Source organism: Pseudophryne corroboree, chromosome 10, assembly GCF_028390025.1.
Source record: "Pseudophryne corroboree isolate aPseCor3 chromosome 10, aPseCor3.hap2, whole genome shotgun sequence".
NCBI lineage: Eukaryota > Metazoa > Chordata > Amphibia > Anura > Myobatrachidae > Pseudophryne > Pseudophryne corroboree.
The window spans coordinates 43,841,667-43,862,740 of record NC_086453.1 but is presented as its reverse complement, the minus strand read 5'-3'; the positions used below and the strand labels follow the sequence as shown (position 1 = coordinate 43,862,740).

Below are 21,074 nucleotides of genomic sequence, written 5' to 3'. Positions count from 1 at the left end.
GTCCCGATGGTGAGGCTGTCTCCGCTTCGGGCATTTGGATCCAGGCTATCGGGCAGTCTCCAAATAGCGTTAATTCCCTGTATGTTCAGTGGAGACTCTGGCTGGGTGTGCGGAGTGAAGGAGCAGCAATCTATCGTGTTTGCATCAATATTTTACACATAGCTTAATTAAAGAGTTACCTACTTAGATAAACAAAAACATATTTAAAGCCGTCACTAACTTTAATTATGCTGACCCAGAGGGACAAGCAAAGCATGTAATGGGGAAAAGTCCTTCATAAAGCATACCTCCAAACTGTCCCGATTTTCGCGGGACAGTCCCGTTATTTGGGCACATTTCTGCTGTCCCACCTACGGTCCACAGTGTCCTGCAGTGGGGGAAGAGGGGGGGGGGGGTGGCAGTTGGAAGGCTTCTGTCACTCTGCTTTGCTTAGCAGAGCAGTGGTGAATAGATGCTGTGCGCATGACACAGTGTATATTAACGGTATACAGAGGTACTGGGGGCATGCCAGCAGCTCACCGAGTACTGGGCACGCCCCCACAGTGACGTGGCTCCCGGTCGCTTCATTTCCACAAAGCCACACCCCCTTTTACCAAGGTAATGCCCCTTTTCTGCTGGTCATAGATGTTGGGAGGTATGTATAAAGTAACAGGGACATCACTAAGCTTGGCGACACCCTGGGTTAAAAACCCTGATAAAAATGGGTGTGGCATTGTGTGAAGAAGGCGTGACCTCACAGCCCGACTTCTGTTTTCATTACTCTGGGGGTTTGAGAGATGCTGGGCTGCCCCTGGAGATTAAAAAAAGGGGTAGATGGGTGCAGAGAGTTGGCGCTGGAATGAAAAAAACCTTAGTAGCTGATGATTCAGCTAAAAATTTTATTGATTTAAATGAATCTGTGTAGTGAGAAGTAAACAATGAATTGATACTTATCCTAAATGGTTTATCTGCTGAACTTCTGGTCGCTGAGATGAAGATATTTTCGTCCAAGAAGAATGGAATCGTAAAGCGGGATGATATAAAAAATAAAAAATAACAAGGTTTTGAGTCAAAGTCTCTTAAAGATTTCAGATATAAATTGCACACTTCTGATAGTAGATCCAATAAAGGAAGCAGAATCCTTCCACAACAATGATCGTACCTCACTTACATAGAGTAAGTGAGGTTTAAACATGTAAAGGTTTCTTGCACACATTAGGAATGTATAGACATCTATTGTATCACCTTTTAATCCCTGTAAAGCATAATTTACCATCACGGACCCGCACTTCCGGTTAATTCCGAAACCGGAAGTGACGCGATGCCAGGACCCTCGTGGACTTGCTATAAATATTGGAAATTTTGAAATGATCACCAGCCTTGACAAAGAGAACGAACTCGAAACGCATTGGATGGAAAGAGCCTTTACCTGCTTGGATTGTTTTCTGCACGATCGAGGAGGAGGTACGATCTTCTAAAAAAACTTTTTTTCATTCAGGTCATTTGGTACCGGGCCAATTGGGACTTAGTGTTGGAAGTCGTGCATTTCCCTCTTTCTGGCAGCTTTCTTTCCTCGCGGCAAATGCCATATTTTTAGAATTTGTGTTAATTTGTTTTTATCCAATAAACCCCCCTGTTTTAATTATGGGTGTTCTATCTTGAATGCTGATTGGATAAAGATACCTTTATATGCAGACGGAGGACACATCAACCAGTGAGTACCGGTACGCAGCTCAGCTTAAAGATAACTTGATGAGAGTACCTTCTTTATTGTAAGTTAGGTACGCCTAAAGCTCTAGCAGCACCACTATTGAAAGAAACCTTTACATGTTTAAACCTCACTCACTCTATGTAAGTGAGGTACGATTATTGTTGTGGAAGGATTCTGCTTCCTTTATTGGATCTACTATCAGAAGTGTGCAATTTATATCTGAAATCTTTAAGAGACTTTGACTCAAAACCTTGTTATTTTTTATATCATCCCGCTTTACGATTCCATTCTTCTTGGAGGAAAATATCTTCATCTCGGCGACCAGAAGTTCAGCAGATAAACCATTTAGGATCAGTATCAATTCATTGTTTACTTCTCACTACACAGATTCATTTAAATCTAGTGATGAACGGGTTCGGATCCTCAGGATCCGAACCCCCCCCGAACTTCACCCTTTTTTTCACGGTTCTGAGCAGACTCGGATCCTCCCGCCTTGCTCGGTTAACCCAAGCGCGCCCGAACGTCATCATCCTGCTGTCGGATTCTTGCGAGATTTGTATTCTATATAAGGAGCCGCACGTCGCCGCCATTTTCACTCGTGCTTTGGAGATGATAACGAGAAGACGTGTCTGCATCCTCTCAGTTCTTTCGTTGTATGGTGTGCTGCAAATATCTGTGCTCAGTGTGCTGCAAATATCTGTGCTCAGTGTGCTGCAAATATCTGTGCTCAGTGTGCTGCAAATATCTACGTTCTCTGCCTGAAAAACGCTCCATATCTGTGATCAGTGTGCTGCAAATATCTGTGCTCAGTGTGCTTTATTGTGGGGACTGGGGACCACCAGTATTATATAGTAGGAGGACAGTGCAGAGTTTTGCTGACCAGTGACCACCAGTATTATACGTTCTCTGCCTGAAAAACGCACCATATCTGTGCTGCATTGTAGCATATAGTAGGAGGACAGTGCAGAATTTTGCTGACCAGTGACCACCAGAATTATATCAGTACGGTACAGTAGTCCACTGCTCTACCTACCACTGTGTCGTCAAGTATACTATCCTATCCATACCTGTGGTGCATTTAAGTTTTGCGCAGTATATATATAGTAGGAGGAGAGTGCATAATTTTGCTGACCACCAGTATGTAATATATAGCAGTACGGTACAGTGGTCCACTGCTCTACCTACCTCTGTATTGTCAAGTATACTATCCATCCATACCTGTGGTGCATTTAAGTTTTTGTGCGCAGTATATATATAGTAGGAGGACATTGCATAATTTTGCTGACCACCAGTATATAATATATAGCAGTATGGTACAGTAGTCCACTGCTCTACCTACCTCTGTGTCGTCAAGTATACTATCCCATCCATACCTGTGGAGCATTTAAGTTTTGCGCAGTATATATATAGTAGGACAGTGCATAATTTTGCTGACCACCAGTATATAATATATAGCAGTACGGTAAAGTAGTCCACTGCTCTACCTACCTCTGTGTCGTCAAGTATACTATCCATCCATACCTGTGGTGCATTTAAGTTTTTGTGCGCAGTATATATATAGTAGGAGGACAGTGTATAATTTTGCTGACCACCAGTATATAATATATAGCAGTACGGTGTAGTAGTCCACTGCTCTACCTACCTCTGTGTCGTCAAGTATACTATCCCATCCATACCTGTGGTGCATTTAAGTTTTTGTGCGCAGTATATATATAGTAGGAGGACAGTGCATAATTTTGCTGACCACCAGTATATAATATATAGCAGTACGGTACAGTAGTCCACTGCTCTACCTACCTCTGTGTCGTCAAGTATACTATCCCATCCATACCTGTGGTGCATTTAAGTTTTGCGCAGTATATATATAGTAGGACAGTGCATAATTTTGCTGACCACCAGTACATAATATATAGCAGTATGGTACAGTAGTCCACTGCTCTACCTACCTCTGTGTCGTCAAGTATACTATCCCATCCATACCTGTGGTGCATTTAAGTTTTGCGCAGTATATATATAGTAGGACAGTGCATAATTTTGCTGACCACCAGTATATAATATATAGCAGTACGGTGTAGTAGTCCACTGCTCTACCTACCTCTGTGTCGTCAAGTATACTATCCATCCATACCTGTGGTGCATTTAAGTTTTTGTGCGCAGTATATATATAGTAGGAGGACAGTGTATAATTTTGCTGACCACCAGTATATAATATATAGCAGTACGGTACAGTAGTCCACTGCTCTACCTACCTCTGTGTCGTCAAGTATACTATCCCATCCATACCTGTGGTGCATTTAAGTTTTTGTGCGCAGTATATATATAGTAGGAGGACAGTGCATAATTTTGCAGACCACCAGTATATAATATATAGCAGTACGGTACAGTAGTCCACTGCTCTACCTACCTCTGTGTCGTCAAGTATACTATCCCATCCATACCTGTGGTGCATTTAAGTTTTGCGCAGTATATATATAGTAGGAGGACAGTGCATAATTTTACTGACCACCAGTATATAATATATAGTAGTACGGTACAGTAGTCCACTGCTCTACCTACCTCTGTGTCGTCAAGTATACTATCCCATCCATACCTGTGGTACATTTAAGTTTTGCGCAGTATATATATAGTAGGAGGACAGTGCATAATTATGCTGACCACCAGTATATAATATATAGCAGTACGGTACAGTAGTCCACTGCTCTACCTACAGGGCCGGTTCTGGTGCTCTGTGCACCCCGGGCGGCAATAGGAGGCGTGGCTTCGTACAGGGGGCATGGTCATTTACGCCCCCTGTACAGACTGAAATGATGTGCGGTGCGCAATGACGTCATCGCGCACCGCACAGTAAAGGACCTCTCCACGAAGGGAAACTAGACACGTACGCATCTAGTTTCCCTTCACAGCGGCAGCGGGGGGCAACGGGCAGCGGTGGGCACAGCAGCAGCGGATCTTGCCCTGGTGCGGCGCCATCCAGACGGTGCCCTGCGCCCTCCGGAAGGCGGCGCCCCGGGCAAAAGTCCTGCTTGCCCATGGCAAGATCCGCTACTGTCTACCTACCTCTGTGTCGTCAAGTATACTATCCATCAATACCTGTGGCGCATTTAAGTTTTTGTGCGCAGTATATATATAGTACTAGGACAGTGCATAATTTTGCTGACCACCAGTATATAATATATAGCAGTACGGTACAGTAGGCCATTGCTATTGATATATTACTGGCATATAATTCCACACATTAAAAAATGGAGAACAAAAATGTGGAGGGTAAAATAAGGAAAGATCCAGATCCACTTCCTCCTCGTGCTGAAGCTGCTGCCACTAGTCATGGCTGAGACGATGAAATGCCATCAACGTCGTCTGCCAAGGCCGATGCCCAATGTCATAGTAGAGAGCATGTAAAATCCAAAAAACAAAAGTTCAGTAAAATGACCCAAAAATCAAAATTAAAAGCGTATGATGAGAAGCGTAAACTTGCCAATATGCCATTTACGACACGAAGTGACAAGGAACGGCTGTTCATGGCTAGTGGTTCAGATTCACATGAGAATGGAAGCACTCATCCTCTCGCTAGAAAACAGCAGTGCCATTCCTAGATGGGCCAGGTCTTTGTGTCGCCCACTTGTGTCGATTAGCTTAGTCACACAGCTACTTCATTGCACCTCTTTTTTTCTTTACATCATGTCCTGTTTGGGGACTATTTTTTTGAAGTGCCATCCTGTCTGACACTGCAGTGCCACTCCTAGATGGGCCAGGTGTTTGTGTCGTCCACTTGTGTCGCTTAGCTTAGCCATCCAGCGACCTTGGTGCACCTCTTCTTTTCTTTGCATCATGTGCTGTTTGGGGACTAATTTTTAAATCTGCCATCCTGTCTGACACTGCAGTGCCACTCTTAGATGGGCCAGGTGTTTGTGTCGGCCACTTGGGTCGCTTAGCTTAGTCATCCAGCGACCTTGGTGCACCTCTTTTTTTTCTCTGCATCATGTGCTGTTTGGGGACTATTTTTTTGAAGTGCCATCCTGTCTGACACTGCAGTGCCACTCCTAGATGGGCCAGGTGTTTGTGTCAGCCACTTGGGTCGCTTAGCTTAGTCACACAGTTACCTCATTGCGCCTCTTTTTTTTCTTTGCATCATGTGCTGTTTGGGGACTATTTTTTTGAAGTGCCATCCTGTCTGACACTGCAGTGCCACTCCTAGATGGGCCAGGTGTTTGTGTCGTCCACTTGTGTCGCTTAGCTTAGCCATCCAGCGACCTTGGTGCACCTCTTCTTTTCTTTGCATCATGTGCTGTTTGGGGACTAATTTTTAAATCTGCCATCCTGTCTGACACTGCAGTGCCACTCTTAGATGGGCCAGGTGTTTGTGTCGGCCACTTGGGTCGCTTAGCTTAGTCATCCAGCGACCTTGGTGCACCTCTTTTTTTTCTTTGCATCATGTGCTGTTTGGGGACTATTTTTTTGAAGTGCCATCCTGTCTGACACTGCAGTGCCACTCCTAGATGGGCCAGGTGTTTGTGTCAGCCACTTGGGTCGCTTAGCTTAGTCACACAGTTACCTCATTGCGCCTCTTTTTTTTCTTTGCATCATGTGCTGTTTGGGGACTATTTTTTTGAAGTGCCATCCTGTCTGACACTGCAGTGCCACTCCTAGATGGGCCAGGTGTTTGTGTCAGCCACTTGTGTCGCTTAGCTTAGTCACACAGCTACCTCATTGCGCCTCTTTTTTTCTTTGCATCATGTGCTGTTTGGGGACTATTTTTTTGAAGTGCCATCCTGTCTGACACTGCAGTGCCACTCTTAGATGGGCCAGGTGTTTGTGTCGGCCACTTGTGTCATTTAGCTTAGCCATCCAGCGACCTTGGTGCACCTCTTTTTTTCTTTGCATCATGTGCTGTTTGGGGACTATTTTTTTGAAGTGCCATCCTGTCTGACACTGCAGTGCCACTCTTAGATGGGCCAGGTTTTTGTGTCGGCCACTTGGGTCGCTTAGCTTAGTCACACAGCTACCTCATTGCGCCTCTTTTTTTCTTTGCATCATGTGCTGTTTGGGGACTATTTTTTTGAAGTGCCATCCTGTCTGACACTGCAGTGCCACTCCTAGATGGGCCAGGTGTTTGTGTCGGCCACTTGTGTCGCTTAGCTAAGTCACACAGCTACCTCATTGCGCCTCTTTTTTTCTTTGCATCATGTGCTGTTTGGGGACTATTTTTTTGAAGTGCCATCCTGTCTGACACTGCAGTGCCACTCCTAGATGGGCCAGGTGTTTGTGTCGGCCACTTGTGTCATTTAGCTTAGCCATCCAGCGACATTGGTGCACCTCTTTTTTTCTTTGCATCATGTGCTGTTTGGGTACTATTTTTTTGAAGTGCCATCCTGTCTGACACTGCAGTGCCACTCCTAGATGGGCCAGGTGTTTGTGTCGGCCACTTGGGTTGCTTAGCTTAGTCATCCAGCTACCTCATTGTGCCTCTTTTATTCTTTGCATCTTGTGCTGTTTGGGGACTATTTTTTTGAAGTGCCATCCTGTCTGACACTGCAGTGCCACTCCTAGATGGGCCAGGTGTTTGTGTCGGCCTCTTTTGTCGCTTAGCTTAGCCATCCAGCGACCTTGGTGACCTCTTTTTTTCTTTGCATCATGTGCTGTTTGGGGACTATTTTTTTGAAGTGCCATCCTGTCTGACACTGCAGTGCCACTCTTAGATGGGCCAGGTGTTTGTGTCGGCCACTTGGGTCGCTTAGCTTAGTCATACAGCTACCTCATTGCGCCTCTTTTTTTCTTTGCATCATGTGCTGTTTGGGGACTATTTTTTTGAAGTGCCATCCTGTCTGACACTGCACTGCCACTCCTAGATGTGCCAGGTATTTGTGTCGGCCACTTGGGTCACTTAGCTTAGTCACACAGCTACCTCATTGCGCCTCTTTTTTTCTTTGCATCATGTGCTGTTTGGGGACTATTTTTTTGAAGTGCCATCCTGTCTGACACTGCAGTGCCACTCCTAGATGGGCCAGGTGTTTGTGTCGGCCACTTGGGTCGCTTAGCTTAGTCATCCAGCGACCTCAGTGCAAATTTTAGGACTAAAAATAATATTGTGAGGTGTTCAGAATAGACTGGAAATGAGTGGAAATTATGGTTATTGAGGTTAAAAATACTATGGGATCAAAATGACCCCCAAATCATTTAAGCTGTGTTTGAGGGTTTTTTGTAAAAAAAACACCCGAATCCAAAACACACCCGAATCCGACCAAAAATTTTCAGGGAGGTTTTGCCAAAACGCGTCCAAATCCAAAACACGGCCGCGGAACCGAATCCAAAACCAAAACACAAAACCTGAAAAATGTTCGGGTCACATCACTATTTAAATCAATAAAATTTTTAGCTGAATCATCAGGTTCTAAGGTTTTTTTTAATTCCAGCGCCAACTCTCTGCACCAATCTACCCCTTTTTTTAGTCTTGTTCAGTTTTGGATTTATTTGGGGTTAATCCAGTGGTGTCAGAGAGAGGCAGCAGGAAGTCCATATTCCAAGGAGTGCCCTATATATTCTACCAAACTCTCTTCTGCCCCTGGAGATTGTCTGCAGATATCGGCTCCTGCACTATGAAAGGAGCCGGGTGCTACATATAATGTTACAGTGCAGCACCCAGCTCCTGTCAATGAGGAGTAGCTGACATTTTGGTGTCACTGCCTCAGTGGGTGACAACTGCACTCCCCGCACCCTGTAGTACTGACACTGTAAAGTAAATAAACACATATTTCTCTTACGTCCTAGAGGATACTGGGGTTCCATTTAGTACCATGGGGTATAGACGGGTCCACTAGGGGCCATGGGCACTCTAAGAATTTGATAGTGTGTGCTGGCTCCTCCCATTTTGCCCCTCCTACCAGATTCAGTTTAGAAAATGTGCCCGGAGGAGCCAGTCGTGTTGCTGGAAGCTCATGAAGAGTTTTCTGCATTTATTTTTCTGTTTGTTATTTGCAGGCAGGGCTGGATAGCACCAGCCTGCCTGCTTCGTGGGACTTGGGGGGGAGGGTGGCCCAACCTCTTGAAGGGTTAATGGTCCCGTTCCCCGCTGACAGGACACAGCTCCTAAAGGAACTATTCGTATGCCCCACCACGGCAAGTGTAAATTCCCGCAGCACGCCGCCAGCCCTAACAGAGCCAGAAGAATGAAGAGTGGTGAGTACTAAGCTGGAGTCCCGGTTAGCGGGATGCCGGCCATTATGGAGGCACGAGGGTATGGAAATGTGCGGCTTCTAACTGAGGCAAACTGCGTCTCCAGACTCAGTACACAGTGCAGTCGCACTGCTTCTGAGGAGGGGAACTGAGTCTCAGTACACTGTACACAGTACCCAGACTGGCAAACACAGACTTAAAACGGTTCTGACTCCATTTTAAGCACAAAATTACCTCAGCCAACATAAAAAAGTGGGAAGACCGCGCGCCCCTGAGGGGGTGGGGCTTCACTATGAGCGGATCCAGCAGCTCACCAGTGCCATTTTCCCTTTGCAGTGGACACAGACATTGACTGACAGGGACACGCAGCTTCTCCAGAGTGACTCCAGATTACCTCAGCGGTACCAGGGGGTCATAGTAGGGGGGAGTGACTATATTGTGTACTAGGTCCCCAATCTGAGTACTTTGTCTGTGACCCGGCTAAGCTTTGCATTAGCGATAAGGGCATGGTGTGTTTGCTCCATAATACCTTTTTGTCTCCCTGGAAGGGCTCTTTGTGGGTTAATTGTGTTTTTAACCTTTTCTGTGTGTGTGTGTGTGTGTGTGTGTGTGTGCTGTCACATTACAATATGTCAGGCAAAGAGTGTGTTTCATGTATGGCAGAGTGTTTCTCTTCCCCAGGGGGCTCACTACAGTGTACTCAGTGTAGTGCACCTTCTCAAGCATAACTTGGAGCGAACCTGGTGCCCATAGCCATTCCTACCTTTTGTATATAACACATATTATTAAAAGACAATTAATTATTTTCTAAAATAAACTTCACTCCTTCTTTAATAAAATCCTGTAGATTATGTTCTAAAGTGCTATTAGTAAGGGCTAGAGAAAGTGCTTCTAAACCATCTTTGTGGTCTATAATGGTGTACAGCGACTCAACGTCTGCAGCCACAATTGTGGAACCATCCTCCCACTTAAGTTCATCAATAGTCTGTGAAAAGTCCCTTGTATCCTTCAAATGTGAGTGGTATTTTACTACAAGGGGTTGTAGATAGATGTCAATGTATTCAGACAGGTTAGATGTTATCGACCCTATGCCTGATACTATCAGTCTACCTGGCGGTTTTACTGTGTCTTTATGGACCTTGGGCAACATATAGAGTACTGGAATAATTGTTTTTTATGGGGCAGTGGGAAGATTAGAACATCTTGAACCACTGCCCCTTAGGGGCAAGCCTGGTGTCTTGGAAAAGATACATCGACAATGTATTTTTTATTTGGAAAGGTGGGGAAGAAAGCTTGGAAGAATTTTTTAATTATCTTAATAAAAATGACATGAATATTTCTTTTACATTTGACAGTAACAAACAAACAATTAATTTTTTAGATGTCACAGTTTTCATAGAAGATAATTGTCTCAATACGAAAAATGTTATTAAACCTATGGACTCCGGGGCATATATTAGATCTTCTAGTTGCCACCATCCTAATTGGCTGGAATCAATACCAGAAGGCCAATTTAGATGGCTCAGACGGAATTGTACGAAACAAGTAATATACGAAGAACAGGCCGAAATTTTGAGTAAGAAGTTTGAAGCCTCAGGTTACAATGCTGATAGGATATTAAGTTCCAAGACTAAAGCAGGATTATTAGATAGAAAAGAGTTGCTAAAAAACCCAAAATTAAAGATAAAGTCCAAAAGAATAACGACTACGAATGGGCATTTATTACTTATTACATTGGAAGATCCTACAAAAAGACCCAATAATAGGTAACCTTCTTCCCACCAAAGCCAAAATGCATCTTTAGAAAAGCTCCAAATATTAAAACAAATTTGGTAAGAAGTACGCAACCACCAAAAAAGCCGATGAATACTATTAAATCTAAGGGCTTCTTTCGGTGTGGGTTGTGTTTAGGATGCAAGGACATTTGTGGTAATGGAAATAAAGTAAATGAAGTCATAATTAATGGTAATACATTTACAATAACAGACTTTATAACATGCAACAGTAGAAATGTAGTGTATGCTATAGAATGTGCCTGTGGACTTTGGTACATAGGAAGAACATCACGACCCCTTAAAGTTAGGCTAGGCGAGCACCTTAGGAATATTAAAAAGGGCTTAACAACACATGCCCTATCTGAGCATTTTAGAGTATGTCAACCGAGCAGTACAACTGCAATTAAACAATTTTGTGGACTCAAGTACATCAAAGGGAATTGGAGACGTAGTGATATTGCTACACAATTAGCTCAAGCAGAAATGAGAACTATTTATGAACTGCGGACATTAAAACATGGTGGCCTGAATAGCGACTTTGAGATTAAGTGTTTTTATAATCTTTTGTAGACCATGGGATAATTCTCTCCTATTAATACTGAATCTATGTGTAGTTTGACTGTTACATAATCTTTTTAATGTTTTAATGCTATTTTAGAATTTATCTTAAGGGATATTACCGTTTATATTTTTCAATGGATGACATCACCGGAAGTGACGTCGCTGCATTTGTCGGTACAAGGATTTAATATGCGGGGACAAATTTGAGAAACTCAACTTTGCATGATCATTATTTATCAATATTCGAAGGACATTCACTCTGGCACACTGATCCGTGGATATAAGATAACAGAGCGCTTTGTGAGTAAGCCCTGGCTTTCCGTAATCTGGAAGTATTACCCGAGTGACCGTCGCTGTGGTAACAAAGGATGCTGAGTTGCCATAGTTCCCAATCTACACCCAGGTACAAAGTTAGGACGTCACTAGCAGCAAAGGACCATGGGACTTGGTAGGATTAATCTGTATAGGGTCCAGGTGCATATGTGATGTGCCAATTGGTTGTTTACTAGTTTAAAAGTCAGGATTGGAGCAGCATTCAGATCATTCATTTACACACCTTGAAAAAGACCCTGGTTTGGCGTAGAAACACGTTGGTGAATGCACAGGACCCCAGGACTAAGGACAGAAAGGAATACCAGACTGTTTCAGCAAGGCGAGGATTTAGAGGATTTCCGGGATCCCCTTGAGCAAAATCCCGCATGTTGGTTAAGAACTGTTTGCCACAGTTCTTATAAATTTGGTAATTATCCACTACACCTTTCTCACTGGGATTCCTGTACATTATGATATGCTGCTAACATTTTTGTGGATTTTAATTTTATGTGTATATATGTGTTTTATTAAATTGTGCTTCACTATATGCATTTTTAATTTTTTTTTCTGTTCTATGGTCAAATACGTTATATGAGAACTGACTGTACCAACAAAAATAACGACGAGAGCAGGATAAGTTACGCTTTCCATTCATTAAGATTTTTTTTAACACTTGTGGTGAAGGGAGAGGGGTCCTTTCTGTTACGCACACCAGTGCTAACAGGAGTATACCGGTGTATGAACAGAGAGGGAAGCGAAGCAAACGAACTCACAGACAGTATAACATAACATACACAGGAGGTGAGGGAATAACTAATAAACACAAAGTGAACGGAGATGCCCAAAGGCTCAGGAATTGGGTGTCTCCCTAGTGTCAGGAATGCTCAGATGGAATAGAGCGGACAAAGAAGCGAGGTGTAGTGATTTAACATGTGGAGCACCCGAAATGATGTTGCTAAGAGCAACAGAGAAAACCCCAAAGGGTTACCAACGGGTGTGGAAATAAACTCCTTGGTCAGAGATAGAAATATAGACACAAGGAGAGTATCCACAATCCTAACCCCCACTTGCAGGGCACAGGTTCAGCTTACTGCCACTAAACTGACACCTGGACGCTCTGCACAGTGAGGGCGGATTAAGCAAGCAGGTCTGAGAGTACAGCCGTAAACCTGCTGGGTTCACAGAATAGCAAAAGAACCCCAGCAGGTCAAACAACTGACTCCAGTCTTACTGCTAGGTCCGGATTGGCAGAATGAAGTACCGAATCCCAAGGCCTATTCGCAGTAAGCAACAAGTAAATACAAAGTCACACAGTACTAGCTAACTCTCTGGAACTGACTAACAAACAAAGATTCAGCAGCATTTTCCTAGCCTGAGAGGATGGTTTATATAGCAGGTGCTGTCCACGCCCCACTCAGACCTCACAGAGTGTGAGCACAAAACCAGCGCCGGATTCCCTGCCGTGCACAGAGCCTGTAACCACTGCACAGTAAAAACCCGGAGTATCAGCTGCGCTCAGGTTACTTCGCTAACACTTGCCTCCCGGTTGCCATGGCGACGTGGCAGCACAGAGCAGGAGATCCTAACAGTACCCCCCCTCTGACGAGGGGTCAAAGAACCTCTACCACTGGGTTTATCGGGGAACTGCGAGAAGAAAGAGCGTATCAGTCTGGGGGCATGAAGATCACAACTGCGCACCCACGACCGCTCCTCCGGGCCATACCCCTTCCAGTGCACCAAAAATGACAGCTGACCCCGAACCATCTTGGAGTCAAGAACCCTTTCAACCACAAACTCCCTCTGACCCCGTATCAGAAGAGGAGAAGGTCTTCCACTGGAAGAAGGATTACTAACCGCCAGTTTTAAAAGGGAACAATGAAATGTTTTATTGATACCCTATGAACGGGGCAGATCTAACTGAAATGCCACCGGATTGATAACCCTGGTGATCTTATAAGGGCCGATGAACCGGGGGCCTAACTTATGAGATGGCTGTCTCAACTTCAAATTCTTGGTGGACAACCAGACAAAGTCTCCTAATTTGAAGCTGCAGGGTCTTCTCCGCTTATCAAAAACCCTTTTGGTCACTAATGACACAGACACAAGGGCTTTCTTCACTTTCCTCCAAATACCCCTAAGGGCCGAAACCACAGAGGAACCACCAGGCGTGGAATCCAGGGGGTCAAAAGAATTGGCCTTAGGATGATGCCCATACACACAAAGGAAGGGAGAGATCCCTGTAGCAGAGTGAGCCGCGTTGTTATAGGCAAACTCCGCCATGGACAGATGAGCAACCCAGTCAGTATGACACTTGGAGACATAACACCTGAGGAACTGCTCCAAGGACTGGTTCACCCTCTCAGTCTGCCCATTAGACTGTGGATGGTAGCCTGACGACAAGCTCACAGAAATCTGGAGATCAGAACAAAATGCCCTCCAGAATTTGGCCACAAACTGGGATCCACAGTCAGAGACCACATCAAGTGGCAACCCGTGGAGGCGCACAACATGCTGCATAAATAACTCAGACAGGCGTCTGGCCGATGGCAACCCAACCAGTGGAACGAAATGCGCCATCTTCGAAAACCTGTCAACGACCACCCAAATGGCTGTCATCCCCGAGGATTTGGGCAAGTCCACCACAAAATCCATGGAAATGTGGGTCCATGGCTTAGATGGAATAGAGAGTGGATGTAATGGGCCGACAGGAACCCCTCTAGGAGTTTTATTTCGGGCACAAACGTCACATGCCCGAACCCACTGATCCACATCCCTAGCCACCGAGGGCCACCACACCACCCTAGACAGCAACTCCCGAGTTCTGGCAATACCCGGATGCCCTGCCGACCTCTTGGCATGGAATTCCAGGAACACTCGCTGTCTTAACCTAGGAGGCACAAACAAGAGACCTACCGGAAGGTCTGGAGGAGCCTGCTTCTGTGCTCTAAGGACTAATGACAAGAGGTCCTGGGTAATGCCCACTTTAATACATGATGGGGACACAATGGGCAATGGCTCCTCGGTGGTCTCTTGGACTGGAGCAAAACTCCGCGAGAGCGCATCAGCCTTGATGTTTTTTGACCCAGGGCGATATGTTATCAAAAAATTAAAGCGAGCAAAAAACAAAGCCCATCGTGCCTGCCTGGCATTGAGCCGCTTCGCTGACTCTAAATATGCCAGATTCTTATGGTTGGTGAGAATTGAGACCACAAACTTAGCCCCCTCAAGCCAGTGTCTCCATTCCCCGAGTGCATCCTTTATAGCCAACAATTCCCGGTTACCCACATCATAATTCATCTCGGCATATGAAAATTTACGGGAAAAGTAAGCACAGGGATGAAGGCGATTATCAGACACCCCCAACTGAGAGAGCACTGCCCCAATACCTTTCTCAGAGGCATCCACTTCTACCACAAAAGGACGCTCTGGATCTGGGTGTCGCAGCACCTTGGCCGAGACAAATGCCCTTTTGAGACGGGCAAAGGCCGCTTTGGCCTCACAAGACCAGTGAGCAACATCCGCCCCTTTCTTAGTGAGTGCCACCAAGGGGGCCACTATAGACGAAAATCCAGCGATAAACCGTCTATAAAAATTTGCAAAGCCCAGAAAACGCTGAAGCGCCTTCAAACTAGTGGGCTGCACCCAATCCAGGACTGCCTGTACCTTAGAACCCTCCATTTGGAAACCTTCTGAGGAGATAATATACCCTAGAAATGCGATTTGCTGGACTTCAAATTCGCACTTCTCCAGCTTCGCCCTAAGCTGGTGGTCTCTGAGTTTCTGGAGGACTAAGCGTACATGCTTCCGATGTTCCTCCAGGGAATGAGAGAAGATTAGGATGTCATCTAGATAAACAACTAAGAATCTATCCAAATATTCCCTGAGCACATCGTTCATGAATTCCTGGAAGACTGCCGGGGCATTAGAGAGCCCAAAAGGCATCACCAAATATTCATAATGCCCTGAGTGGGTATTAAAGGCAGTCTTCCATTCATCCCCCTCTCTTATTCGGATTAGATTGTAAGCACCGCGTAGGTCAATCTTAGAAAAAATGGTGGCAGTACGAAGCTGGTCAAACAAAACCGAAATGAGAGGCAGTGGGTACGAGTTTTTAATCGTGATACGGTTCAATTCCCTGAAGTCGATGCAGGGTCGCAACGAACCGTCCTTTTTACCTACGAAGAAGAACCGCGACCCAACTGGGGACTGTGAGGGTCTGATAAATCCCTTAGCCAAGTTCTTCTGAATGTACTCTGCCATAGCCTGAGTCTCAGGACGTGACAGGGAGTACAACCTGCTCTTGGGAAGCTTAGCATCCGGCAACAAATCAATGGCACAGTCATAGGGGCGATGGGGAGGTAGTACCTCCGCAACTTTTTTGGAGAACACATCCGCAAAATCTGCATAACATCCTGGCAAACGTAGCTGCGAGAGCCTGACTGGAAGGCTCAAGCAACTCCTGAAACAATCACTACCCCAACTAAGAATCTCCCCAGAGACCCAGTCAAATTGAGGGTTATGGGCCCTTAACCAGGGTAACCCCAAAACCAATGGGGCAAAAGAACAGACAGTCACATAGAAAGACAATTTTTCAGAGTGTGTTGCTCCAATAAACAAAGGAATTTGGCTGGTGCAGGAGGTAATTTTACCCTGGGACAATGGTTCCCCGTTTAACCCACAGATCTCAATCTCTGATGCCAAAGGTACTGAGGGAACAGAGTGTTCCAGGGCGAATTGACGGTCCATGAAAACCCCATCGGCCCCACTGTCAACAAAGGCCTGAGTCTTGACAGTTTGACCGAGGATCTCCAAAGTCACCGGAATGAGAAAAGTCTTTCTGGGAAATTCTGACTTCTGGCCTGACAGGATAATTCCCATCACCCTCAGGCCCTGAAGTTTTCCGGTTTTTCTGGGCATGATACTACAACATGACCTTTGTTCCCACAGTACAAACACAAACCCTGCTGTCTCCTCCGCGTCTTCTCACGCGAGGAGAGGCGGGTAGCCCCAATCTGCATAGGCTCCTCTGAATATTCCTCAGAGTCTGAGGTTCCCTTGGGAAAAAAGGAAACTGCGGTCTCCCTTTCAAGCCTATGCTCTCTCAGCCAGCTATCCACCCGGATGGATAACTGCATGAGCTGATCTAAGCTATCAGGCGAGGGATATTGTACCAGTTGGTCCTTTATCTGGTCAGAAAGGCCACTTCGGTACTGGTTTCTCAGGGCTGGGTCATTCCACTGGGTATCATGAGCCAACCTCCGAAACTCCGTACTATAAACCTCAGCTGGCCGTCGCCCTTGCTTAAGGACCGTAATCTGAGCCTCGGCTGAAGCCATCTTGTCAGGGTCATCATACAAAATGCCCAGTGCCGTAAAAAAAGCATCAACACTTTTAAGCGACGGACAGTCAGGCTGCAACCCATATGCCCAGACCTGTGGGTCTCCTTGTAGCAAGGAAATCACTATGCCCACCCGCTGAATCTCCGACCCAGAAGACTGGGGCCTAAGCCTGAAATATAGCTTACAGCTCTCCTTGAAACAAAAGAACTGCGAGCGATCTCCAGAAAAACGATCCGGGAGATTTACTTTCGGCTCCTTAACCCCTGAATTTGCCGCTGCTGCTGCGGGAGCTCCGCTAGCGGACTGCGGGGTGTTCATTTTAATGGACATCTCATTAAATTGTCGAGTCAGGACCTGCACCTGATCGACCACCTGTTGCAAAGTATTTTGAGGGGTATGCTCCATATTCCCACAAAATTTCAACAGGAGTAGGGCTGCTGAATATGTTACGCACACCAGTGCTAACAGGAGTATATCGGTGTATGAACAGAGAGGGAAGCGAAGCAAACGAACTCACAGACAGCATAACATAACATACACAGGAGGTGAGGGAATAACTAATAAACACAAAGTGAACGGAGAAGCCCAAAGGCTCAGGGATTGGGTGTCTCCCTAGTGTCAGGAATGCTCAGATGGAATAGAGCGGACAAAGAAGCGAGGTGTAGTGATTTAACATGTGGAGCACCCGAAATGATGTTGCTAAGAGCAACAGAGAAAACCCCAAAGGGTTACCAACGGGTGTGGAAATAAACTCCTTGGTCAGAGATAGAAATATAGACACAAGGAGAGTATCCACAATCCTAACCCCCACTTGCAGGGCACAGGTTCAGCTTACTGCCACTAAACTGACACCTGGACGCTCTGCACAGTGAGGGCGGATTAAGCAAGCAGGTCTGAGAGTACAGCCGTAAACCTGCTGGGTTCACAGAATAGCAAAGGAACCCCAGCAGGTCAAACAACTGACTCCAGTCTTACTGATAGGTCCGGATTGGCAGAATGAAGTACCGAATCCCAAGGCCTATTCGCAGTAAGCAACAAGTAAATACAAAGTCACACAGTACTAGCTAACTCTCTGGAACTGACTAACAAACAAAGATTCAGCAGCATTTGCCTAGCCTGAGAGGATGGTTTATATAGCAGGTGCTGTCCACGCCCCACTCAGACCTCACAGACTGTGAGCACAAAACCAGCGCCGGATTCCCTGCCGTGCACAGAGCCTGTAACCACTACACAGTAAAAACCCGGACCGGAGTATCAGCTGCGCTCAGGTTACTTCGCTAACACTTGCCTCCCGGTTGCCATGGCGACGTGGCAGCACAGAGCAGGAGATCCTAACACTTTCAGGAAAGTGTTCCTGTTCAGCAGCTCCATTGCACGCTAGATCTTCCTTTACCCTATTTTTTTCCATACTTAAGAGTGTTCAAATTCAAGATGGAGACTCTGAGAGTGGTGATCTCAGGTCTGGAGGAGGGGAATTCCTATCTCTGTATATCAAGGATACGTACCTTCACATTCCGACCTGGCTGTCTCATCAGGCTTATCTACGGTCTGCACTGCAGGACTGTCACTACCAGTTCCAGGCCCTACCATTTGGTCTTTCCACGGCACCGAGGGTGTTCACCAAGGTGATGGCAGAGATTATGTTTCTACTCCGCAAACAGGGAGTGAACATAATTATGTACCTGGACGATCTTCTGATAAAGTCATCATCCAGGGAAAGGTTGTTGGAGAGCATTGCCCTTTCAACCAGACTACTCCGGGATCATGGGTGGATTCTGAACCTTCCAAAATCTCACCTAGAGCCAACATGGAGGCTTCCATTCCTGGGAATGATACTGGACACAGAGTCACAGAAGGTGTTCCTTCCATTGTAAAAGGCATTGGTAATCCAGTCGATGGTTCGGGATGTCCTGAAGCCAACCCGGATATTGGTGCATCTATGCATTCGCCTTCTGGGGGAAATGATAGCCTCTTACGAGACGCTTCAGTACGGAAGGTTTCATGCAAGACCCTTCTAGCTCGATCTGTTGGACAAATAGTCCGGATTGCATCTTCACATGCACAGGATCCGTCTGTTGCCAAAGGCCAGGATTTATCTTCTATGGTGGCTCCAGACTTCTAACCTAATCGAGGGTCGACGGTTCGGGATTCAGAATTGGATTCTGCTTACCACAGACACAAGCCTCAGAGGTTGGTGAGCAGCCACCCAGGTGGTGTAGTTTCAGGTAAGATGGTCAAGTCAGGAAGCTGTCCTTCCAATCAACATTCTGGAACTCAGGGCCATATACAACGCCCTTCTGCAGGGCTCATATCTTCTTCGAGATCAGGCCATTCAGGTCCAGTCAGACAATGTGAAGTTGGTAATGTACATAAACCGACAGGGCGGAACGAAAAGCAGAGCAGCAATGTCAGAGGTGTCAGGAATTCTCCTCTGGGCAGAAAAACATGCTGTGGCGTTGTCAGCGGTCTTCATTCCGGGAGTAGACAACTGGGAAGTAGACTTCCTCAGCAGACACGACCTGCACCCAGGAGGTGTTCAGGTGTTCAGGAGGTGTTCAGGTGCTTCACACATCGGTGGGGATATCCACAAATCAACATGATGGCCTCTCGTCTCAACAAGAAGCTCAAGCTGTATTGTTCCAGGTCGAGAGGCCCACAGGCAGTGATGGTAGACGCTCTGACAACTCTATGGGTCTATCAGATGATGTACGTGTTTCCTCCACTTCCTCTGATCTCAAGAATTCTCAAAAAAATAAAAAGGGAAAAGGTTCAAGCGATACTCATTGCTCCGGACTGGCCAAGAAGGGCCTGGTATGCGGACCTTATGGAGATGCTTCTCGAGGATCTGTGGCCTCTACCTCTTCGCAAGGATCTTCTGCAATAGGGCCCTTTCATCTATCAAGACTTACCATGGCTACGTTTAATGGCATGGAAGTTGAATGGCGGATTCTATCCTGCAGAGGGATCCCTGACAAGGTCATCCTGACTATGATACAAGCCAGATAGGAGGTAACGTCTAAACATTACCACCGTATTTGGAAGGAATACCTCTCTTGGTGTGAGAGCAGAAACTATTCTGCAGTGGAATTTAATCTGGGACGTTTCCTGCTTTTTCTGCAATCAGGCGTGGATGTGGGGCTACATCTGGGCTCCATAAAAGTCCAGATTTCGGCCTAGTCCATTTTCTTTCAAAAACAATTGGATTCTCTCCCTGAGGTCCAGACATTCTTAAAGGTGTTCTGCACATCCAACCTCCATTTGTGCCTCCCACGGCACCTTGGAATCTCAATTTGGTGCTGCACTTCCTCCAATTGGACTGGTTTGAACCGTTACAGGAGGTGGACGTAAAATATCTTACGTGGAAGACCGTCACACTGTTGGCCTTGGCTTCAGCAAGATGTGTGTCGGAGCTGGGGGCTTTGTCTCACAAAAGCCCCTATTTAATTTTTCATGAGGACAGAGCTGAACTCAGAACTCGTCAGCAATTTCTTCCTAATGTGGTGTCTGCGTTTAACATCAACCAACCTATTGTGGTTCCGGTTGTCACCGACACCCCTGCTACTTCAAAGTATTTGGATGTTGTGAGGGCTTTGAAGGTGTATGTAAAGCGAACAGCTCGTCACAGAAAATCGGACTTTTTGTTTGTGCTTTATGATCCCAGTAAAATTGGGTGTCCTGCTTCAAAGCAGTCCATTGCATGCTGGTTCAGGCTCACTATCCAGCATGCTTATTACATGGCAGGTTTGCCAGTTCCAAAATCTGTACAGGCCCACTCTGCTAGGTCAGTGGGTTCTTCCTGGGCGGCTGCCTGGGGTGTCTCGGCTTTACAGCTCTACCAAGCAGCTACTTGGTCAGGTTCGAACACGTTTGCTAAGTTCTACAAGTTCGATACTTTGGCCTCTGAGGACCTTCAGTTTGGTCAATCAGTTCTGCAGGAACCTTGGCACTCTCCCACCCAGTTTGGGAGTTTTGGTACTTCCCCATGGTACTAAATGGATCCTCCAGAATGTAAGAAAAAATAGGATTTTAATTACCTACCGGTAAATCCTTTTCTCGTAGTCCGTAGAGGATACTGGGCGCCCGCCCAGTGCTTCATACTTCCTGCACGGTTTACTTGGTTAAGTATTGTTCCTGGTTCAGCTGTAGCTGTTCTTTTTTCAAGTTTGGTTAGCATGGCTTTCCCCTTGTTTTGTGTGTTGGTTCGGAATCTCACCACTATCCTGTTAT

The 21,074-nt window shown here is 45.9% G+C and overlaps 1 protein-coding gene across 1 annotated transcript in view; it reads left to right on the top strand.

Annotated features, from left to right (window-relative positions):
- Window positions 1–1,346: 1,346 nt before the first annotated feature.
- Window positions 1,347–21,074, top strand: part of LOC134965161 (sialic acid-binding Ig-like lectin 10) — a 111,509-nt gene continuing 91,781 nt past the window's right edge. Inside the window, exon 1 of the mRNA XM_063941682.1 lies at window positions 1,347–1,443. Coding sequence (XP_063797752.1) covers window positions 1,347–1,443 — 97 coding nt within the window. The remainder of the gene's footprint in view (window positions 1,444–21,074) is intronic.